Here is a 23854-nt window from a genome sequence, read left to right on the forward strand (position 1 = left end):
AGGCATCAAAGCCCTCGGTTGAGGAGCATTATGGAGGGGCTGCAGCGGAACTCTGTCCTGCCTCCGCTCCTCCTGAAGCTCCACAAGCCGCTGGAGAATGTCTGCCTGGTCCCGCATGATTCGCAGCATCTCCTGCATGGTGCTGCGATCATGCTCCTGCATTTCTCTGCGACTCTCCCTGTCCATGTCCATATTCTGGGACAAGGTCAGCCGCCACACGCTGTGCTCTGTCTCTGCAGCCGCTGAGGTGTTCATGAGCTCGCCAGACATGTCATCTCTTGTTTTTTTTTTCCTTTCTAATCTGAGAGAGTCTTTCCGCAGCATTTCTTGAGGGTGGGGCCAAGGCCGAGATGTCTACAGAATGAAATAAAAATAACAAAGTAGCCACCGTTAGCATAATGAAGAAAATGATACAGCTGCAACAATGTAGACAATAATCCCCATGCAGTGCACAGGGCAAAGACAGAGCCTCATTGCATTCCTGCCATCCCAGAAGGGTCTGCTCGCTGTGCCCTTACAGAGAGGATCTGAGAACAGCGTGTGGGAGGGTAAGTAATCAATGTGACTTGCTAGGACACTACAATGGGGAATACAAAGGCACGGGGCATCTGCTGCATAGCTCTGGTATTTTAAACATGCGCTGTGCTCTTACAGAGAGGAACTGCGGACAGGTTGGGGGGGGGGGGATGTCTCTGCTGCTATTTTAAACCCTTACAGAGAGGAACTGCGGAGAGTGGGAGGGGGAGGGGGAAGATGTGCTTAAACCAAAGATGTGCTGCACGCAGCGGGGTACCAGCAGTGTTCCGCCATGATGCAGGCTCCCTTGATTGCAGCAAAGTATCCTACCGTGGAGGGAGCCCTCCCCTGGAAACTTTTGCAAAGGAAAACAGATTACATACATGAAAGTTTCCATGAGATATCAACTGATGATAAACGTAGCATTTCTCATCACATAAATAAACTGTTCCCTGGGTAACCCCCCCAGTACAGTCAACGAAATGCTTGAAATCCCCTTCCTGTCCCCCCTTACCCCAATGTAAAAGGACAGAACTGCTAAGAAGAAAAACTCACCAGATGTGCCTTCCACGGGATCATTAGTGCTGTCCTGTGTGCAGCTGGACTGCTCTGGGGTCAGGAATAGGTCCTGACTTTCAGGGAAAACGGACACCCCACTCTCAGCCTCCTCCTCCTCCTTGTCCACAGAGCCCTTATCATTGTCCATGGACTGTGATCTAGCGGAGGTATCGATGCTGCGGAGTGGCACCGTGGTGGGATCGCCACCGAGAATTTCATGCATCTCATCATAGAAGCGGCATGTTTTGGGCGAGGAGCCAGGACAGCTGTTAGCTTCCCTGGCTTTCTGATATGGCTGACGCAGCTCCTTGATCTTCACGCGGCACTGCTGAGCGTCCCTCTTGTGTCCCTTCTCCAACATGCCCTGGGATATCTTCCCATAAATGTCCAGATTCCTTTTGTTGGCTCTAAGCTGAGCCAGAACGGACTCCTTGCCCCACAGCCCAATGAGATCTAAGACCTCTGGTCGACTCCATGCTGAAGCGCGTTTGGACTTTGCAGTAGCCATGTGGAGAACAGTGACAAAGCTCTCTCCATGCTGGCAGCACAGGAAATGAAAATTCAAATCTTCCCGGGGCTTGAGAGGAGGGGACATTTCCTGCTAGCGTGACCACAGAGCAGCACAGCACGACTGTCCAGAGCGGTCAAAACAGGACATTGTGAGATACCTCCCAGAGGCCAATAAATTCGATTTAAGTGAAGTTGTGTCTACACTGACACTAAATTGAATTAACAAATTCGAATTAGGCGTTATGCCACTTGCACAGGTGGTCTTAAGTCGATTTTCAATGCAACTTAATTCAAATTAACAGTAGTGATAGTGTAGCCGTAGGTGTACAGAGGTCGACATAAGTGACTTTACGTCGACCTCCGTCGCCAGTGTAGACCAGGCCTTCGTCTTGCAAGAAATGGGAGTATTAAATGAATTTTACCTTAAAGAGCAGTTGAAACATCCTGCTGTACCCTATCTCCAGTTGCAAGGTGTATGTCATCAAGCTGTCTTTGGTTATAATTAAAAAGTCATGATTATACAGTTGACTAATTCATATGAATGATATTTCAAAACATCTTTCAGAAATCTTATAAAAATTGCCATTTTTATAACTTCCTTATAGTCTGATTAAGTGAATTTTACTATAGTTAAGGCAGTTGCAAAATCACTGCAGATTCACATTAAGCAGATTTGTCCAGCAGAGATGCAAACTAAAATAACTGTGAAGGTATAGAATGTGCAGCCTCCTAACTGTAACACCAACCTAGTGAATAAGAAGGATTAAGTGTCTCAATGGATTTCTTATTCGGATACAGGTGAATTATTTTACTCCTACCACTGCTAGTCCACTTCCCAAGTGCTGATGGCTAAAATATACACTAGAACACTTACATTCTAATTTGAAACCCACTTTTTATTAAAAGGTAGCACCTAACAGATGAGACAGCTATTAATGCTTTTTTCAATGTGTCTTGCAGAGAAAAAAGTTTGGGTTTTAATTACACTGCAATTAAAAACCCATGGCTAGCCTATGCCAACTGACTTGGACTAGGGTTTAATTGCAGTGTAGACATTTGGGCTCGGGCTGGAGCCCAGGCTCTAGGACCATGTGTGGTAGAAGGGACCCAGAGGTTGTGCTGAAGCCCAGCCTGAACATCTACACGGCAATTAAACAACCCTCGAGCCCCACATGCCTGAGTCAGCTGGCATGGGCCAGCCACAGGTGTCTAATTGCAGTGTAGACATATCCTGAAAGCACGGTGGCTGATCCTGAAAGAAACCTGGGGAGGAGTTTTTGGGTCAGGCTGCAGGCTGAAGAGTGCTCTTAGTGCTGTAAATAAACAAATTACATCAGAGAAATACCTGACTACCCTCAATTTCTACTTCCAACTGGAATACCCACCGAGCCCCAAACTTTGATAGCTGCTCAAATTGCAAGGGGGCAACAATACATTATAAAGAAGCAAAGAGTGTAATCCTCCCGTCTTTTTTTAAAAACATTTGTAGGTCACCTTTAAAAACCTCTTGCCCAGCTTCTTGTGAAAAAAAGTATGTCTTTTTGCAGCCTTCTCCTTCCTGGGTCTAGTGGATAATGTTTATTAGGCCATGTCTACACTAGAGAGCTTACAGCAGCACTGCTGTGTCAATGCATTGGTGCTCCTGTAAGATCTCTCATGTCTCTCAGGAGAGAGCTCTCCCGTCGACATAATTAAACCACCTGCAACAAACGGTGGTAGCTATGTCAGTGGGAGATGCTGTCCCGCCAACATAGCGTTGTCCACACCTGTGCTTTTGTCAGTGTAACTTGTGTTGCTCAGGGGTGTGGCTTTTTCACACCCGTGGGCAACATAAGTTATACCGGCAAAAGTGGTAATGTAGACATAGCCTTAGTGAAGCAGCCATCATGAGAAAGTGCTGTCTCTTCTTAACATCTGATCCAACAGATATCTGAAGTGAAGTCACATGAAATCATCTCAATTAGTGACAATTGGCTAGAAAGAGAGTGGATGATCCTCAACACAAACTATATGGGGTTGATTGGTCAGGTGATTGTTCAGATGGAAAGTTGTGGCCACTGTCTGTCTTTGATTCATGCAATATAAGTCTCCACTGACAAAGGTAAATGGCCAGAGCATTCATGTCCTGGCTGAGTGATGCTTCAATATCATGTAGATCATTACCCATATCAGCAAGACAGATGTCATCTGCATATCAGCCTTAGTTGTTGGTAGATTGTAAATATATATGTTGAAAAGGGGAGGAACTAGAATGAATCCTTGTCAGAGTCCATTACAGAGATGCCTAAGCCAGCCTACACTGTCTCCAGCTTACAAAGTGAAACTGATTCATTATCATTTCCATGATAAATCACACCATGAGCTAACAGGGAACACAGGTCTGTGACAACTTGTCGGTCAGTCCCATGTGCCAGACCGTATCCTACGCATCTGGTAGATCCATCAGAATGGTGTCAACTTTCTTGAAGGTGTCTTTGGTGTCTTGTGTTAGGTGAATGACTTCAAGTTCATGTTTGTGACTCTCTCTCCATCGATTGCACCTGGTTTGATTCAGCAGTTGAATGCATTCATACTTTTACTAACAGCCTCCTGTTCATTACCAGCAGATTTAAATTCTCAGTTGAATGTAGCTGCTTCTGATGACCAGAAAGTGATAGCCTCTACCGATGGATTTTTTTTTAGCAGCTAACTGAACTAATTTGCAGAAAATTAGGTAGGAGTAATTATATTGGCTGGACTTGTCAAGTCTAGCTCAACCAGTTTGCTGACAGACAACTCTAATTCTGTTTGAAAGACTGCCTATCAAGCTTTCTGAAAATTCCATGGGGCTTTCTATAAACTGTTATTGATATCCTCAGGCCCATGGTGATCAAAGATGGCCGATCCTGAGACTTTGGAAAAGCTACCTTCTTCTCTGTGATCACTGGTAGTCGTTGCCCAGGAAATGAAAAGGCAATGCTGGGTGAAAAGTCTGTTGGCCATCTGCTATTGTGAAAGCTTAGCATTGGCTTTGGGTTATGGAAGAGTTGTAGCTCAGTGACTGATGCCCACTCCATTTAGACTCCATCTGAGCTGATGTCAGGGTATCTCCAATTGACATGGCAGGGGTTGAAATCATCACAATGGATAGAAGGACCAGGAAAGGTAGGCAGCACAGGGGTTGGCCAGTTGATTGATGGAGGCTTATAACCATTGTTCATGAGCATTGTTCATGCTCATTCATCTTTTATATTCTTCCATTCTGCAATGCCATTTGGACCACATGTCAATACAGTGAGAGTGGACAGCCCTTTTCTAACATAAGATGCCATCCCATTCTGCTTGTGATAGTGATGATGAGCCATGATGGTGTAGCTTGGAACTGAAAGATGCACGTTGATTGTGGAGTGTGTCTTTGGAAGCAAGATTATGTGTGCTCCAAGGTTTATAGATAGATGGAGGAGGATGTCCGTTTTTGCCACAAATATTCCTCAATCTTAAAATGCAGCATCTTGAGAACTGGCCCCAGTGCTAGGATCTGCAGCACTGACCATGAAAGGGGCCTCCTTAGAGGCTCTTTTGGGCTGATTGTAGCTTAGAATCTGAGCCTGTGTTTCATATTTTGTCTACTTGCATGTCGCTACTCACGGTGGTCACCATGAGAAGACAGCGAACATGGATCTTGGACTAGGCTTAACGGGCTGCTGACTGGACTGGCCACAGTGGCCGCTACAATGCAGAAATTTGGCTTATCCCTGTTTTCACAATGTGACGGTGGAGCAGCAATGCGGACAGACAAAAGAGGTGGAGGAGTGCGCGATTAGAAGAGAGGAGGGCAGATTGCAAGACCTTGCTACTCTTGATGATGTAGCAGTTAGATGGCAGAACAACCTAGATACCGACTTGTGACATATATGAAAGAAGATGATCTGGGTTCCCACTGTGTCTCCTGGGCAAATTTTCTGTAGTGCTAAAGCATCTGAGTTTAGCTACCTTGCTTCTGTAACTAGCGTGTTGACTATTAACCAAGAACTCTTTCCAAGTCTATGCATATGTTATTATCTAGATAAAAATGAATCAGCGTGAGGTACAGAGGTAGATTTTCCATAAGGATTCAGATCAACAAGGCCTTACGTATTCTCTGTCAAGCTGGACCTAGATTCTGCAACAAGCCCCGCTATTTTCTGAGATGCTCTAGTGCTTTCTTTCATGAATAAAGCCAGACTGTAAATTCCACAGTAGCGTCAAGAAAATGAAAATTTTGGAGGGGAGATACTGAATTAAACATGAAAACAAATAATCCACTCTGTAAAAACCCAGATAGCATCCCTCATCTGTTACTCTCATCTTCCCTGCAGACACTTGGATGCCTCAAAGCCTTGCCCACAACTTACCTCCAGAGCCCCATGAAAAACCCAGCTGTCCCCATTTCCTCCCACCCCCTCAATCTCTGTCTTCAGCTTCCCCAGCTGTTGAGCTTGCACAAGCAGCTCCAGTTGCAGGATCAGGGCTGCATGTTGTATCAGATTGGAAAATCTTTGGGGCACAGAATTTGGGCTTGATCTTCCACCGCCTTGAACCCTGTGTAGTTATTTACAACTGAGCAAAGAGGATATAAAAACTGATCAAATCAAAATTTTACACCCACTGTGCACGAGGGATGGCTGGAAAACAAGCATTCCATTTGTGAAAAATTCAAAATTTGTTTTTGTTCTGCATCTCAAATGAGACCTTTTAAGTTTTGTTTTGTTTTGTTTTGTTTTTTTCCACAAAAAAAACCTGAGAGCCTCACTCACCACAAAATATCCAATAGCCCAGTGGTGGGGACTCATAGATGTTAAGATCAGACGGAACCATTATGATCATCCAGTCTGACCCCTGCACAATACAGGCCACAGACCCTCACCCACCCACTTCTGTAATAGACCCTAACCTATGACTGAGTTACTGAAGTCCTCAAATAATGGTTTAAAGACTTCAAGATACAGAGAATCCACCAGTAAGTGACCTGTGCCCCATGCTACAGAGGAAGGACACTCACCTGCAATGTGGGAAAAGCATCTGAGTGCCTTAACCACTGGGCTGTTGGCTATTTTGGGATCTCTCTCGCCCTCTCTCTTTCTGCTCACACCCCCCAAGAAATTGTATCCTGAACTCGAGAAACCTTCTCACGAAAACGAATTATGTTCCTGCAAAAAGTTTTGGTTTCGACAAATTGGCATTTGAAAAAACATTTCATCAAAAAATTCCCAACCAGATCTATCCTACTAATAGTGTTTATTTCTTATATAGTGCTGGTCATTAATAGATCTCAAAGCACTTCACAATCTTTAACTTATCCTCTCAACACCCCTTTGAGGTAGGAAAGTGCTATTATCCCCATTTTACAGATGGGGAACTGAGGTACAGACTAAGTGACTTGTCCAAAGTCACACTGGAGGTAATGGCAATTGAACGTTGGTCTCCCACATCCTAGGACAATACTTCCTCTTCACTCAGTTTGTACAAGTGTAAATAATACAAGACACAGGAAATGGGAAAATCAGACCACCTTGTCCTCTTATGTGTTTTTAAAGTGCTATCTACACCTTTTCGATTATATTAGTCCTGCAAATTTTCCAGCCAAGGCACAAAATGGGCTTGCCTGCCCTTCACCATGATGAATGTTGATCATGAAAAAACTAATGGTGTATAACTGATATGTCAAAAAAATTACTCATCGGGGAGATTGAACAACAGAAATTTGCAAGATGGTGCTAGATAAGTAAAGAACACATTATTTTGTAGCTACAAAGAGATTAAAAAGACCTGAATAGATTTTGCAAGTAAGATTATTTTAGTTATATGTAAGAATCTGTCTTAGGTGAATAAGCAAAAAAAGTTTCCTTTTTCTATATAAGCATTCTGAACCAATTACTTTGTGTTCACTCTTTTAAACAAAAAAAGTGCAGCTGTTTTTTTGGATAGCTGTTTTATAGTAACCATTTTTATCCTTTAAAAAAAAAGCTGTTCTTTGAAATTAAAGATGTAGTGAAAAGAAATTAAATGTAAAGAACTTGTCTTATAATAATAGGTGCAGTACAAGATAGCTGACATACAGTTATTTACAATTTTATGATACACTATACATTTTGATTTATTATTTTTATATGAGTGACTTTTAAATGTTTTATTCATGCTTAGTCCTAGGGTTGAATCCTGTTGGCCATAGTTGGGATTCACACCTTTGCAGACTGCCAGTATAAGTTTTATACTCCATTTAAGTCTAAGTTAAACCATAACTTAATTAAATTTAACATCCTGGGTATGGAGGGAGGGAACACCAAAGAAGCCCACCCTAATAATACTGAGCTTTAGAAAGGAGAGCTACACAAAAATGAGGAAGCTAGGTAAATGGAAGTAAAAAGATATAACCACAAAAGTGAAATGCTTTCAACCTCCATGGAAACTTTTATAAAATGCAATAATGAAGGCTCAAATTAACTGTAATTAACAACCATAATAAGAAGACCAAAAAAGAGTCACTGTGCCTAAACAACAAAGTAAAAGAAGTGGTTATAGGTAAAAAGGCATTCTTTAAAAAGTGGAAGTTCCTAGTGAGGAAAATAGAAAGGAGCATAAACTCTGACAAGTGTAAAAGTATAATTAGTCAGGCCAAAAAAGAATTTGAAGAATAACTAGACAAAGATTAAAAAACTAGCAGCAAAAAAATGTTTTAAGTACATCAGAAGCAGGAAGCCTGCCAAGCAATTAGTGGGACCACTGGATGATCAAGGTACTAAAGGAGCACTCAAGGAAGATGAGGCCATTGCGGAGAAGCTAAATGAATTTTTTGCATCAGTCTTCATAGCAGAGTATCGTGAGGGATATTCCCACACCTGAGCCATTCTTTTTAGGTGATAAATCTGAGGAACTGTCCCATATTGAGGTGTCGAGAGGAGATTTTGGAACAAATGGATAAATTAAATGGTAATAAGTCAGCAAGACCAGATGGTATTCACCCAAGAGTTCTGAAGAAACTCAAATATAAAATTGCAGACTACTAACTGTGGTTATAACCTATCCTTTAAATCAACTAAAATAACTAAATCAGATGACTGGAGAATAGTTAATGTGACATCAATTTTTTTAAAAAGGCTCTAGAGACAATCCTGGCAATTCCAGGCTGGTAAGCCTAACTTCACTACCAGGCAAATCGGTTGAAACTATAGTTAAGAACAGAATTATCAGACACACAGATGAACACAATTTGTTGGGGAAGAGTCAACATGGCTTTTGTAAAGGGGATATTGCCTCACCAATCTATTAGACTCCTTTGAGATGGTCAACAAGCATGTAGACAAGGATGATTCAATGGATATAGTGTACTTAGATTTTCAGAAAGCCTTTGACAAAGCCCCTCACCAAAGGCTCTTAAGCAAAGTAAGAGGGAAAGTCCTCTCATGGATCAGTAACTGGTTAAAAGATAGGAAACAGAAGGTAGGAAGAAATGGTCAGTTTTCAGAATGGAAAGAGGTAAATAGTGGTGTCCCCCAACTGGGACCAGTGCTGTTCAACATATTCATAAATGATGTGGGAGAAGGGGTAAACAATGAGGTGGCAAAGTTTGCAGATGATACAAAATTAGTGAAGATAGTTAAGTCCAAAGCAGACTGTGAAGAGTTACAAAGGGATCTCACAAAGCTGGGTGACTAAGTAACAAAATGGCAGATGAAATTCAATGTTGATAAATGCAAAGTAACGCAAATTGGAAAACATAATTCCAATTATACATATAAAATGATGGGATCTAAATTAGCTGTTAACACCCAAGAAAGATCTTGGAGTCACTGGGGATAGTTCTCTGAAAACATCCTCTCTGTGTGCAGTGACATTGAAAAAAACTAACAGAATGTGTATCCTGATTGCCAGAAGCTGGGAGTGGATGACAGGATGCACCTGTTCTGTTCATTCTCTCTGAAGTACCTGGCTTTGGCCATTGTCGGAAGACAGAATAACTGGGCTAGATGAACCATTGGTCTGACCCAGTATGGCTGTCCTTATGTTCTTGGATTTCTCCCCAAAGTGTTTTTTGCACAGATCATGCACTATGTTTGAAAAAAAGCAAAAAACTGCCAAACACCCCAAGAAAACTTCATTTGCTAATTGTACGAGTCCAATAGAATAAAGAACAACCAGTGCTTAATTTGTGCCAGGACTGAACCTTGGCACCTCTAGGCTTGGCAGTTCATAGCCCCGGCACCTCTGGGCTTGCTGCCTCAGTTATTAATGTAAAAAAACTGCTTGAGCCCTGGCACCTCTTTTATTACAAATTAAGCAGTGAGAACAGCCCTTTTTAGAGAACAGACTGAAACATGTACTGGGTAAAACTGGGGAAACATTCAAAAATCTCACTTTCTTTCTGATGAAAGAATATGATGCAATCATGGCATGTCTTTGTGACCTGGCAACTTGCAATAACTTTAGTTAATTTATGATGTGTTTTTTGTTGGTGTTATTTCAGTTTCATTCCTTGGCTCCAATGTACTACCGAGGATCAGCAGCAGCTGTTATAGTATATGATATAACCAAACAGGTAAAGCTTTCTGTTTGCAATTCCTGTATAATATATAGTCTGCTCAATGACATAATGTATTAGCAAAGCTGTGGTGGAAGCTCCATTTCCTGAGTCACTTAAAAATGAACCAGAAAAAACATCAGAGATTGTACTGCAGGGGAAGATGCTGAATTTGCCTCTTTGAGATGGACAAGATGACCTAGCTAGTGGATTTTCCTTGTATCTAATTTCCACTATTAAAAAAAATCAACTATTTTACTAACTGGAAATTAATATTTTTAACTGTGGCTATAAGCTTGAATTTGCAGTTTGAGAGTTGAACTCTTCTGGGATTGCTTTACTTTGAAACAAAGCAATGAAATAATTAATCTTGGCCTTTGGCTCAACATTATTAATTGAAATGGAAGTGTATTTTCAGCTGATAAAGTAGCCCTGTTCACATGTCATCCATCAGTAGATCCTTGCTGTTCTCTGCCCTAATGAGAAATTGCTGATCTTAAAATTCAAAGAATAACATTTTGGTTTGAAAAGAAACCGCAGATGATGAAGCTGAGTTACAGAACAGGCATTAGTGGATGGATGGTTGTGATAGTTTGCTTATCTTTTTCTTCTCTCCTGCAAATTGAATTAATTACTTTAGCTCTAAAGGGCTGGCTCAGTTCCCCAGTGCATTAGTGTAATGATCCATTGCTGCTGACATTGGTCATTGCTGCATAGCAGTACTTTAGGTTTTTATTTTTAACTGAAATGACTGATGGTTGGTCAGAAAGTCTGTACCCATTGTGAAGGTGAATCTTAGTTCTGTCATCCTTATTCAGAATGCCTGTCATCAATGGTAAGAAGAAAAATCTTATGGAAAAAAGGGGGACTAGTGAGAAAATATTTCACTCTCTAAAAGTTTAGTTTTGTATATTATTGTGGGATGTACATTATATCCCAAATGTTAGGCCATACTCTTCCCTCAGATTTGCACGCATGACTCCCATTGATTTCAGCAGAAACTGCACGTAGATTTCTGAGGAGAAAATTTGGCTTGATGGATTAATGCAATTGAGAGCTAAGTCTGAGGTTCAGTAATATCAATCATGCCTTTTAATGAGAGACCCTGGAAATCATTGTCACACGAGGGCTTTCAGTGCCCTTCCTGTAACTTCAAAAACATTATTATGTCTGTCAATCAAGGAGATCCTGCTAGTTATTTCTTTATGTATTTCGTTTAGGATTCATTTCATACTTTGAAGAAATGGGTAAAAGAATTAAAAGAACATGGTCCCGAAAACATTGTCATGGCCATCGCTGGAAACAAATGTGATCTTTCTGATCTCAGGTAATACATTTATTTTATATTATAATGCTGTTGGGTATGCACTGCTTTCCTCCCTCACACAGCCATGTTTGTATTGTCATCTGTAGTGCTACTCACAGGTGCTGGAACAATCTTTATAGTGTGGGCATTGAAAGTGGAAACCATGTATTTGGTTGTTATTACTACTTCAAGCTGGGGTGCTGCCACTCTTCCAGCACCTTTAGTTTCAGCACCCCTGAATAGCAGAAAGCAGCAAGTCTCTCCATAAGTGGAAAGAAATAAAGGGTTTGTTTTTTGTTTTTTTTGGGGGGGTGAGGAGGAGATGGTTCGCTAAAAAACAACAAATACAAAGTGGAGCTTGTGGTCCTTTCCGGTTGTCCCTTTGGACTCACTTAAATGTATTGCTTTAATGCACTCGAGAGTACATTTGCTTGATTAATTAAAGAATCCCAACTTTGGTGATTAAGTTACAATCAGATAGTGCAGATGGAGCAATGTAATGTGTTAAAATACAATGTACGATGTTTTAGTGACATGAATAGGCTTAGTGCCACACATGGTGCAATGAGCTATTGAGTGCCTGCTCTCAGGAGGGAAGATTACATGGTGACTATTCTCCTTACACTTGTGCAATGTACATTTGCCTCACTAATGGCCATGTAGTCTAACATTTGCACAAAATATCAAACTATACCAATACTTTCTGCTGATGTTCACAATTATGGGAAAGGTTTTAAGAATCTTTTTTTACAGGCAATGATCTTTTCTATACACTTCTAATGTTCCTGAACTATTTTGATGGTGTTATAATAAAAAGATTTCTGAAGGCAGGTAGACAGAAAGATACATTTTACACATGAAATTGTTTGTTACCATTCTACTAGAAATTTGATTCACTATGTAATATATACAGTTCTGTGTATATTTTGGCATTGTGTACCAACCTATCACATTAATTCCACCTAATAGAAAATACAAATACTTGTGTGCAGTGGGATTTAAAAACATATAATGTAACTAATGTGAGCACACATGAGCAATCTGCTATTTATACATGCCTTTTGGCAACTCTATTTATCTTTGTGGAATTTTTACCAGCTATTTTCCCAGAAACATTCTGCTAGAGTGGCAAACATGAATGGAGACAAAATAGGACAGGTTGAACCAAGTCCGACTCATCTTGATTCATCTGTCTCCATTACCACAGAAGCTGATAAGGGGAGAAATGACTGGGAATAAATAGAGGAACGGATTTGTCTTCACTAGCAAAGGGTTAATATAGTTTGCCCTGGAACTTCGAACAATGACCACATGGCCTTCTTGTGATGGTAGTTCGTTTTGTTTTGTTTCTTTTTTACAGATCTTTAATATATAGGTGTAGCTGCCAAGCTAGAATCAAGACATTCAAAAGATGTGGTATTCTTTGTATTATTACTGCATGGTCATCAACAGCTCTTGGCATTTGCTGAAATAAATTCCTTCCCTCGGCTCCCAGGGAATTTCTGCTTTGTGACTGAAGATTTTTATTAAAATCACTGCAGTTTTGTTATTGGCTTTAGAATTGAGAGTGAGTTTTTAAAAAAAAGAAAAAAGAAAATTTTTTTTATATTGGAATCTCTGCCCTCTGATTGATTGATTGATTGATTGGATAATAACCTGGACACATTCACAGAATCTCTATTGAAAGAGCTCAGAATGTTCAGATCAGACTGTTATTTAAATAAAAGTGCTACTTTGCCCCCCAGTGACAAAACCACTGTTAAATTCTTGGGGCAATGTGCAGACCAAAGGCCATAACCTTCCATTGATACTGGGCTTTCCTCTCTAAAAACTGAGGCCATGTCTACACTGACGGCAGCAAAGTTGCTGCTGTCAGATCGACTTATCTGGATCGACTGAGCGGTCAGTGAAGACCTGCTCAGTCGATCCAGAAGTCGACCTACTAAAACCACCTCCTTAAGTGGTGTAGCGCTGCGTCGACGGGAACATGGTTCCCATCGGCGCAGTGCAGTGAAGACGGCGCGCAGAAGTGAAGCCCAGAAGTCGACAGGAGTTATGCAAGTTCTTTGCGTACTTTGTGCAACTCCTGTCAACTGCTGCCGAATCGCCGAGGTAAGTGTAGACCAAGCCTCATACTCCCACCTGAATATAAGAAAAGTGGGGGTAGCTGTTTAAGAGACAGAAGAATTAGGCTGTGGGCTGAGCAGTCCTGAAGGAAGAACCCTGACAGTAACCAGGTTTAGGGAGGTGATATACATTATAACAAAATCAATCATCTTATGCTGTTGACTTCAAGAATTCATACAAAATGTGGAAGGAAACAAAGTGATTAGTTGAGCAAACTTCAGTGTAAAAGCTCAGGTCTGGGTTATGATTTTGAGAATACATCACCACTATTAGGAATCAGGCCTTTTGTTGTGAAATATTCTGCAAAAGATTGAAAGTGCTTCTATTTCTTGGGTCTGCTCATATTAAATTACATGGTGAAAGTCACATAGATGTCTGTGGAAGCAGAACTGGGACTCAACATATTTATCATTTGAGAAGCAAGGGACATCAGCACCAGGAGAAGATCCAAACTTGTGCAATTGACACCAAGGAGCAATATGACTTGAGATGTCTTTCAAAAAAAATTTTTTTTTAATAAATACACTCTGATTTCTGATTTCTAAAACTTTTTTTTAGGGAGGTACCTATGAAGGATGCCAAAGATTATGCAGAATCTATAGGTGCAATTGTTGTTGAAACCAGTGCAAAGAATGCTATTAACATTGAAGAACTCTTTCAAGGAATCAGTAAGTACATTTATAAGTTTCTTGTGGAAGCTGCTTGGAATCCTTTTGAAAATGATTATCTGTATGGCATGTGAAAATTTCTTTCTCCATGAAGAGGAAAAAACCAGAGGCAGTAGTGGTTCTACTGCTTATGAAAATATAGAGCTAACAATAACTTTGAGTAGACTAGAATAGGGCATCACTTGTGTAGGTGCTGTGTAAGTGTCTCCCACATAGCTCTTCCAGTGTATCTAAATCCTGACCTGTACGCTACCTCCATGCATAAACTGCTGTCAGGCACGTAATTGTTGATCTAGTTGTCATTTTTGCTGGGTTTTTTTATGTGGAGAAATATTCTTGGATGACTAGGATAAGTAGAAATAGTCATTTTTGATGGGATCCAGCACAAGTTTTCTCCCCAGGGTTTTCAAAGGGGAAGGAATCAACATTGCTAGTAAGGAAAGGGGAACACCCTCTACCTATTTTTCATTTCAAGAATTCCAGTCTCATCAGCCCCTGAATAAAAACAGAATATAAAGCATATTCCACCCCACCTCTTCTCTCTCTACTGCCTTAAGACGGCTTCCTTCTTTCTCACAAACTCAGTATGACATAAATAGGTGTGTGAAATGTTTCTTTGCTCTGAACAAATCACCCCGTCCACTACACATTGCCTGAGAAGAAGCCTATTGACCAATCATTTCACTTGTGTCTGAAAATGTTAATTGATGGGAACAGAAATTCCCAGTACAATATTGCCTGCCTGTTATGCCTTTCAGAAGGTTACAAAACTTGTAATTCATATGGTTTGGAGAACCAATCCTTACCCACTTCAGTTTGCTTGATTTGTCTCTGTCCAACATAGCCTGTTATCAGTAGGTATGAATGTAACACAAAAACTCACCCATGTTGCATAATTTAATAATTAATAATTAGTATATCCCTTTGATAGGTAATGCTACAACAGGTAGCAATCAAGTAGATCCCTAATAATGATATATTTGATGTGGAAAATAAGTTAAACTGAAATTAACATGCACTAGTTATCCAAGCAGATGCATTAAATACCTTAGACAATCTTTTTGATACATAGAAAGATTTAGTCTCAGTGGGAATACTTGTGACCTTACCAGAAATGAGATGAGAGAAAGGAGAGAGTTTGAAGGTATGTAGTATTTGGATGTGGAATCTATAGTGCATACATATGAGAACACAGCAAAGGATGCTATATTGCAATAAGCATTACCGAACCAATAAATGCTTTTTAATGCAAATTACCATAGTGGTTGTGCCGAGGGATGTGGAAGACCTTTTGACAGTTTACACCATGTCTTTTCATGCACATAACACTGGACTCAAAGGTGTTAATCTATGAGGATGCCTGTCATTGGTCTAAGTCAGTGGTGCCCAACCTTATTATATAGGAGGGCCGTATAAACCTAAGCACAACCTTATGTGGGCCAAACAGATTCTAAATATTTTAATAAGATTTAAAGTCACCTGTACTGATTAATATTTTAAGTTCAGCTCGTTTTGTATATATTTAGATAGGTTGTTTCTATGTACAGTATTATCTGTTTACACACTTGTGTAAACTAAAATGATGTGACCATGACGACAAAACACTAATGAATCATCTCTTCCTATATTGTGTTGAAGCAGGCCTTATGAAATGCTCTGGTAGGCAACGTACAACCCGTGGGCCATAGGTTGGGCAACCCGGTCTAACTAATGCAGAATCAGTGCTGCCTTTTCTGAATACCACCATTATCTTTAGCCATGACTCCTGAGGTCTGACAACATTATTAACTTGGTGTTCTGAAGTGCTGCAACAAAATTTTTGCTTTCATATTGCATCACGTTGCATAGTTTGTACATCTCAGCCCCTTCCATAATTATGTAGGCAGAAAGATATGATACAGCTCCACATCTTCTTGTATTAAAGAACTGCAGCTCTCATTTATGTGGTTTGTTAGCTGAGATATCTCTATCTAAATAAATCCATAAATGAGGAGGAATGAAGTTCTGGAACAGCCTTCCAAGGGGAGCAGTGGGAGCAAAAAACTTAACTGGGTTCAAGACTGAGCTTGATAAGTTTGTGGAGGGGATGGTATGATGAGACTCCCTATCATAGTATTAAGCTGATCTGTGACAGCTAGTAGCAAATATCCCCAGTGGCCAGTAATGGGACACTAGCTGGGGAGGGCTCTGAGTTATTACAGATAATTCTTTCCTGGTATCTGGCTTTTGGGTCTTACCAAAATGATTTGTCAAAAGTAGGGGCCCTCAACTGAGAAAGCAGTGCCACTGCTAGAGTGAATTGTATTATGGAAACTGATAGCAAGAGCATCCTATCTGATTTCAACAGCTGCGAGGGGAGGCGGACACACAGAAGGGAGGGTGAGGATACAGTGAGGCAGTCTCACAGGTAACCTTAATCCATATAGGGGCCCCGCCGTTGCTTCCTTAGAAGTGCTGAGCATTGATATGAGTTTTAAAAGTTTAAAAGTTTTATACAGATAAATGTTTAAAGCCCCTTAAAAGAAGATTCTTTCTAGATTAGGCCTTCCTAGCTAGAACAGATAGTTTCCCTCTCAAGTCAGCTTTGTGTGTGGCAAATGCTCAGTCATAAATATATGAAGCTGTTGATTTCTTGACACTTTGCCAGTGACTCACATTGAATATTTAATGTTCTTCTTTGAGTAGTGTCCCTATGGGTGCTCCACTGTAGGTGTATCTGTGCCCCTGCACCTCTCATCAGAGATTTTAGGTAGTGATGTCCATTCAGTCTGCACGCGGGCTCTCCCTCCCTCAAGGTCTGTCTCGAGGCTATCTAGCACTGCACAGGCAAACACTCCTCAGTTCCTTCTTGACTGCCTTTGGCCTCGAAGAGAGCAAGCAGTTGTCCCTTTCTTATCTGCGTCATTAGCATAGTAGTAGGTGTTTTTATTTCATTTGTTCTCCTTAATAGTTAGTGTTTCCTTTTTACCCTGTTGGCATAAAAAAAGAAGAAGAGAAAGAACTTTAGTTTACATTTTCCCACCCTATCTGGGGGGGTTCCTCCCCAAGGGGGCGTTTAGAAGACTCTCTTAAGTTCTTTCAGTTAAAAAAAAATAAAATGAGAGAGAGAGAGAGAGAGAGAGAAAAGAAGAAGAGGAAAGAACTTTCTTCTGCATTCCTCACTGTTAGAGGGTGATAGCTCCCCGCCCACAGGGGCAAGTCCAGCTCCCCTGGCTTCAGGACGTGCCTCTCCTGCAAGGAGTCGGATTCCTGTAACCGACAGTCTCACTGTGTCCGGTGCCTAGGAGTGTCCCATATCCTTCAGAAGTACTCCCTCTGCCACCAGCTAAAGCCAAAGTCCCGCAAGAACTGGGAGCTGTAGTTAAAACTCCTTCATATGGAGAAGGCAGTTTAGCCTCCAGGGGACTCCGGTGCCGACCCCAGATCATCCCCAGAGCCCTCAATTTCAAAGAGTGTTGAGTCGCGGAAAAGACCAGCAGTCTCGTCCCCACCCCTTAATAAAGGCTCGAGAAAAAGGGTTCCAAGCCCCCAAACTGAGTCATTGCCAACCAGAGGGGTTCCCCCAGTGCGATCAGCCACCTCGATATCGGCAGCTCCAAAGCACAGTACCCAGAAACATCAGTACCGTCCTCTGAGGACAAAGACAATTACGGACCGTCTGTAAGAGAGCGGCACCAAGTAAACCTTCGGTACTGAGTGCAACAAAGCTCCTGTCCAGGAAGCGCTCTGCACCTTCTCAACCATCGGTACCGACAATGCACCATTGACACTCCTCCCTGGTACCCAGTGAGCCCACAGTTCTGCAAGAGTTCCGGCACTCTAAAGACCTGACGGATGGGGAAGAACCACAATCCCCATTACTCAGTACCAGGGCTCCCGTACCGAGCACATCCCAGTGCCCGGAATTGCCCTCGCCACCAGGCCGTGTACCACAAATACCTCGGTCAGTGCCACCCTTACCCAGTGACGAGTCTGATAGTGACCAGGAGGATGTAATTTGCCTGGCTTCTCATCATGGCCCGCCATCACCATGCAAGGGTTCTCCTCAGTTCCATCGAGCCAACCCACAACTGTGGTCCGGGCCCCTTGAACATCCCCACCACACAGCCACTTCTCCCCCCAGTGGCCATATTGGGATCCTTGGGTGACATACACATCCCACACATTGCAGCGGTCCAGGGTCTCTCAGAAAGATCCCACCAGATGATCTTCTGCAGCCTCACTGTCCAGAGCTCCTGAGCCAGGGGAGGAGGAAGCTTTTGCAGAACAGGAAGAAGGGCTCGAAGGGGAAGCTACCCCTCCAGCAAACTTCTCATCTCCACCAAATAAGACTGTAATTCCCCACCCACTGTCAGTAGGTGATGATTTTCAGTACTTTCAGGATCTTACCAAGAGGCTGGCAGATGAGCTGCAGATTCCCCTAGAGGAGGTAACAGATACACATTACAAGCTAGTGGATACTCTGCACATCCCCTCCTCGTCCAGAATTGCCCTTCCAATTAATGTGGTGATTCTAGATCCTGTCAAAGACATATGGCAGACACCAGCCTTTACCACACCAATCGGCAAGAGAGCCAACAAAATATACTACCTCCCTCCCAAAGAGGCAGACCTCCTGTTTCAACATCTGCAATTCAGCTCCATGACAGTGGATGTGGTTAAAGCACGAGGCAAGCAACATCATACCAAGTCAAACCCATATGATCAGGATTGGAAAAGGCTAGATCTCTTTGAAAGAAAGGCATATTCACTGGCGACATTTCAGTTTAGGGTCACAAACTACCAAGTTATCATGGCTAAATATGATTTTATTAATTATGGGAAACTCAATGCATTTCTGGACCATTTACTAGAGACACAAAAGGAACGGTTTCAGGCCATTGTCAAAGATGGTTGGTTAATAGCCAGAATGGCCTTACAGATGGCACTGGACACAGCCAATACAGTGGCCCACTCAATCTCCACAGCAGTGTTAATGAGGCAAGCTTCTTGGCTACAGCTGTCTGGGTTGCCCAAAGAACTGCAGAGGACAGTGGAAGATCTCCCATTTGAAGGGCCCATGCTCTTCACAGAGAAGACAGACTCTTTTCTCCAAAACTTGAAGGATTTCTGTGCCACATTATGCTCCCTGGGAATCTATACTACAGGACAGAAGAGAAGATATCACTCTCAGTCACAGCACAGGTCATGACTCCTCAATACCCACTTTTCAGCACTATTATGAGCCACAACATAAGAGGCCCAGGATTCAAAAGTGGAAACTGTCAGCATTCCAATCCATGACCTCTCAGACCACCCCTTCTAAGCACTATTGACAGGATGGTCGAGGGCCTGAACAATTATACCTTGCAACATCAGCTGCCATCTATGCATCTGTCACACCGCTTGGGAAGTTGCCTGGCCCTCTTTCACAGCAGTTGGGAGAAGATCACCTCTGACAGATGGGTCTTGGAGATTATTTCGCAGGGTTACGCCATTCAATTCACATCCCTCCCTAATTCCCACCATCCTTCCCTGTTCCTCGTCAGGGATCCTTCTCACAAGAACCTACTTTTTCAGGAAATAGATCATCTGTTATGCCTAGGGGCTGTAGAACCAGTCCCGGCACAACTCAGGGGCAAGGGGCTTTATTCCCATTATTTCCTGATCCCCAAGGTGAAGGGAGGTTGGAGGCCCATTCAAGATCTAAGGGCATTAAACAAATACATGAAGGTGCAGAAGTTCAAGATGGTCATGCTAGCAGCCATTATTTCAGCTCTAGAACAAGCAGATTGGTTTTCGGCCCTCAATCTACACGATGCCTGCTTCCACACCGTGATATAACCATCACACAAGAGATTCCTATGGTTTACCATTGGGCAGGAGCATTATCAGTACAGGGTGCTCCCATTCTGCACCCTGGATATTCTTCAAGGTTCTCTGCATCATAGCGATGCACCTACGAACATTGGGCATTGTAATCTACCTGTACCTAGACGACTGCTTCCTGAGGGCTCCCTCGTTTGAGAATGCCATATAAACCACCCAGATGACCACGCACACATTTTCGTAGCTGGGCCTACAGCTCAACTTACAGACATCGACACTGACCCCGGTACAGCGATTGGAATTTATCGGCACTGACGTCTGCGCAGTATAAGTGAGAGCATTCTAAGTGCTACACAGACTAACTACCCTCACGAGTCTCATAGAGACAATCCAGGCCAGCCCTCAAACATCGGCCAGGAACTGCCTGCTGCTGCTAGGTCATATGGGCAGTGTGCACCTTTGTCACCCCAAAATGCCTGGATGTTCATGAGATGTCTTCAGATGTGGCTTCAGTTCCATGGGCAGCATGTTACTTTTGCCTTTGGGGAGGCTGGGGGAGGGGACTAGCGCTCAGAACTTGGCCCCATCCTTTCTCCACTCCTTCCCCAAGGCCCTGCCCACACTCTGCCCCCGCCCTACCCCGTGCTTGGCCCTCTCCCCCAAAATCCCCCCGCCCACTGCTTGAGCCTGTTTGCCCTCCTCCCATCAGTCCCTCATGCTTCTTGGGGGAGAGGGCAAAGAGGCGTGAGCAGCAGGCAGGGAAGAGGGCAAAGAGGCATGAGTGGCAGGCAGGGGAGGGGGCAAAGAGGCATGAGCGGCAGGCAGGCGAGGAAGCTTGGGGGAGGGGACCAAGTGGGGACTGGGGTGGAGCGGGGGTAAAGCATGGGTGGGGTGGAGAGGTGAAGGGGGAGCTTCCAGCCGCAGCTGTTTGGAGCCTCCCCAAGTCTATTATACCCACTGCCTATGCTCAGTTCTGTCTATTCCCTGAACAGAGACAGACTAACCAAACTGCTATCATTACCCTCCACAGTAAAACACTAGATGAGTGGAAAGACCCATCCAATGTCTGAGCAAGCGTTCCATTCGTGCAACCGCCACCGATGCTGACTCTAATGACAGATGCCTCCCTAATAGGCTGGGGAGCTCACCTACATGACCACAATGTTCAGGGCAAGTGGCGTTCCACAGAAGCAACCCTCTATATCAATCTTTTAGACATTCTAAGCTGTCATAAATGCCTGTGCACACTTTCTACCTTTCATAAAGAATACCCACATGAAGGTCATGACGGACAATATGACTGGTCTGTTTTACATAAATCGCCAAGGGGGTGCCAGATCTCTCTCCCTCTACACAGAAACACTCAAACTTTGGAACTGGTGCATCCGTCTCAGCCATCTATCTACTGGGGATACAGAACATGACAGCAGACAGTCTAAGTCAGAACTTTTCTCACAACCATAAATGGGAACTGAACTCAGAGTTGCTTTGAGACATATTCGCTCTTTGGGGAACCCCAACTACAGATCTCTTTGCTACTTACCAGAACAAGAAATGTCCTTGTTACTGCTCCAGGGCCTCTCTGAAGAAACATTCACTGGGAGACAACATCTTCTATCCAAGGTCCTGTTGAAAATTTGATGAGACAAAGTGAGAGTTACTCTGATTGCCCTTTCCTGGCCAAGTCATATCTGGTTCCCTTACTTGACATGAATGGCAATATGTCCTCCGGTTGCTCTTTGGCCCATTCCTCACCTGTTCTTTCAACACTATGGGCTATCCCCCATCCCAAGCTACAAGTCCTCCACCTCGAGGGTTGGCTCTTTCTTGGTTGCAAGACTTAGAGATAGAATGCTCTGATGAGATGAAAGATGTGATGTTACACAGACAAAAGTCAACCACTTGATATACTTACTTACAAAAATGGAAACAATTCCAAGTTTGGTGTCATTGTAAGCACACAGACCCAATCTCGTCATCCCTCCCTCTGATTTTAGATTACATTTTAGACCTCAAGAGGTCAAAACTCTCACTCAGCTCCCTTAAGATATATCTTTTGGCCATAATGGGTTTCCACTGTCAGGTAGACAGATACTCGATGTTCGCTCATCCCCTGACGTGTAGATTCCTTAAGGGCATTGGGAATCTCTACCCACATGTCAGACCACCAGCTCCAGTCTGGTATCTTAACCTAGTTCTCAGGTCTTTGACTAGACCTCCCTTTGAGCCCGTGGCAAGTTGCTTTCTCTTACACCTGTCCATGAAGACAGGATTTCTAATTGCCATCACCTCAGCTAGCCCCCTAGGAGAAATAGTAGCCCTGATGGCACACCCACCACACACGGTCTTTTTTAAAGACAAAGTAACTTTGAGGCCGCATCCCAAGTTTCTCCCTAAAGTTGCCTCCACTTTCCATATGAATCAACAGATCCATCTTCCTGGTATTTTTTAAAAAACTTGGAGAGGAGGCCAGGTCTGTGGTCTGGATTGATATTTCTGTTTAATTTAAGGAAGATAAGTTTCATCTCTTCCGATGGTCTATTGTGAGCGGAAACTACCAAGCAGTGCAGTTCTGGTTTGATTATTATTAGTAATTTTTAAAAACTGTTTCAGTGACTGTATTTGTCCATGGGAGTACTAGTATTACCAGACTGATAGCCCAGAACATTAGCATTCTCTCTTAACATTATTTACAGAACATCTATAGCATAGATGGCATCAATTTAGGCTTCCCAACTCATGTAATGTGCATTACCCCATTTCTGGAGGGGCAACCTAAACAGATGAGAGAGTAGTTTATTCTGTAAACTAGTCCTTGACTTATCTGCTGATCCTGGCTAGTATGCCAACTAGATCCAATTGAGTTTTGTGATATGGACACTATGTCTATTAAGAAATAGAGTGAGGCCACCAAATATCTTTCATATAGTTAAAATTTTATGGTCATCACTGACTTGGATTTGAAGCTCAGGCTCATCATTCCACTACTAATCATCTGGAACTTTGTGCCAGCTCTCTCAAACCTTCTCTGTGTTACTGCCTCTGCTGTGAGATTACCAATTAAAGAGTCCTGGAATAGACAATGCTATGAGCCCAAATATCTTATTTTCTATCTAAAGTCAGCCACACAGATTTCTGACTCTAATTGTATTTTCCAACTCATCTATTTTGTAATGGAGAGACTTTTCGCAAATTAACACTGTTGCTCCATACCCTGAATACTGATCTCAGATTATTGCTCATTGTGGGGCTAATTCTGATCTCATTACATTGAATTTTACACTTGTGTAACTCAATTGACTTCAACATTGTTACTCCTCATAACTCAGAATCAGATCATTGAAGCCCCTTGAGCAGAGACAAGTTGCTTGATAAGATTAAAAATATGTAGCTCAACAATGAACATAAGAATGGCCAAACTGAGTCACACCAGTGGTCCATCTAGCCCAGTATCCTGTCTTCCGACAGTGGCCAATTCCAGGTGCTTCAGAGGGAATGAACAGAACACGTAATCTTCAAGTGATCCCACCCCCCTTTGCCCATTCCCAGTTTCTGGCAATGTCATTTTGATTTAACAAAATCTGGGCAGTAATGATGATGGGAAAACTTGTATAGCAAAAAAATATCAAAACCACAGGGCTGAAAAGGAGTTTGAAGCTTTGTTGCCTTTTATTGAATTAACAGAACAACAACAGCATAAGTTCTCCACAAAGTTACTCTACTTATTGTACTTTAATTTATGATAGCACCAATCACATTATGTTTAGAGAGTTTATTTTCTGTATTATTTCCAATTGGAAATAATATTATTACTAATCATTAATA

General features: G+C 42.4%; 1 protein-coding gene across 2 annotated transcripts in view; it reads left to right on the forward strand.

Annotated features, from left to right (window-relative positions):
• RAB31 (RAB31, member RAS oncogene family) overlaps nt 1-23854 on the forward strand; it is a 91416-nt gene that overhangs the window by 61793 nt on the left and 5769 nt on the right. The window contains exons 4-6 of one of the 2 annotated variants that reach the window (XM_067547818.1): nt 10067-10138; nt 11341-11447; nt 14112-14221. In XM_067547818.1, coding sequence (XP_067403919.1) covers nt 10067-10138; nt 11341-11447; nt 14112-14221 — 289 coding nt within the window. Of the gene's footprint in view, nt 1-10066; nt 10139-11340; nt 11448-12786; nt 12915-14111; nt 14222-23854 lie in introns of those variants that run through there. The other variant, XM_067547825.1, reaches the window with a different exon arrangement.

Source organism: Emydura macquarii, unplaced genomic scaffold (assembly GCF_026122565.2).
Source record: "Emydura macquarii macquarii isolate MOO-44397 ecotype Brisbane River unplaced genomic scaffold, CSIRO-AGI_Emac_v2 contig_212, whole genome shotgun sequence".
Classification (NCBI taxonomy): Eukaryota; Metazoa; Chordata; order Testudines; family Chelidae; genus Emydura; species Emydura macquarii.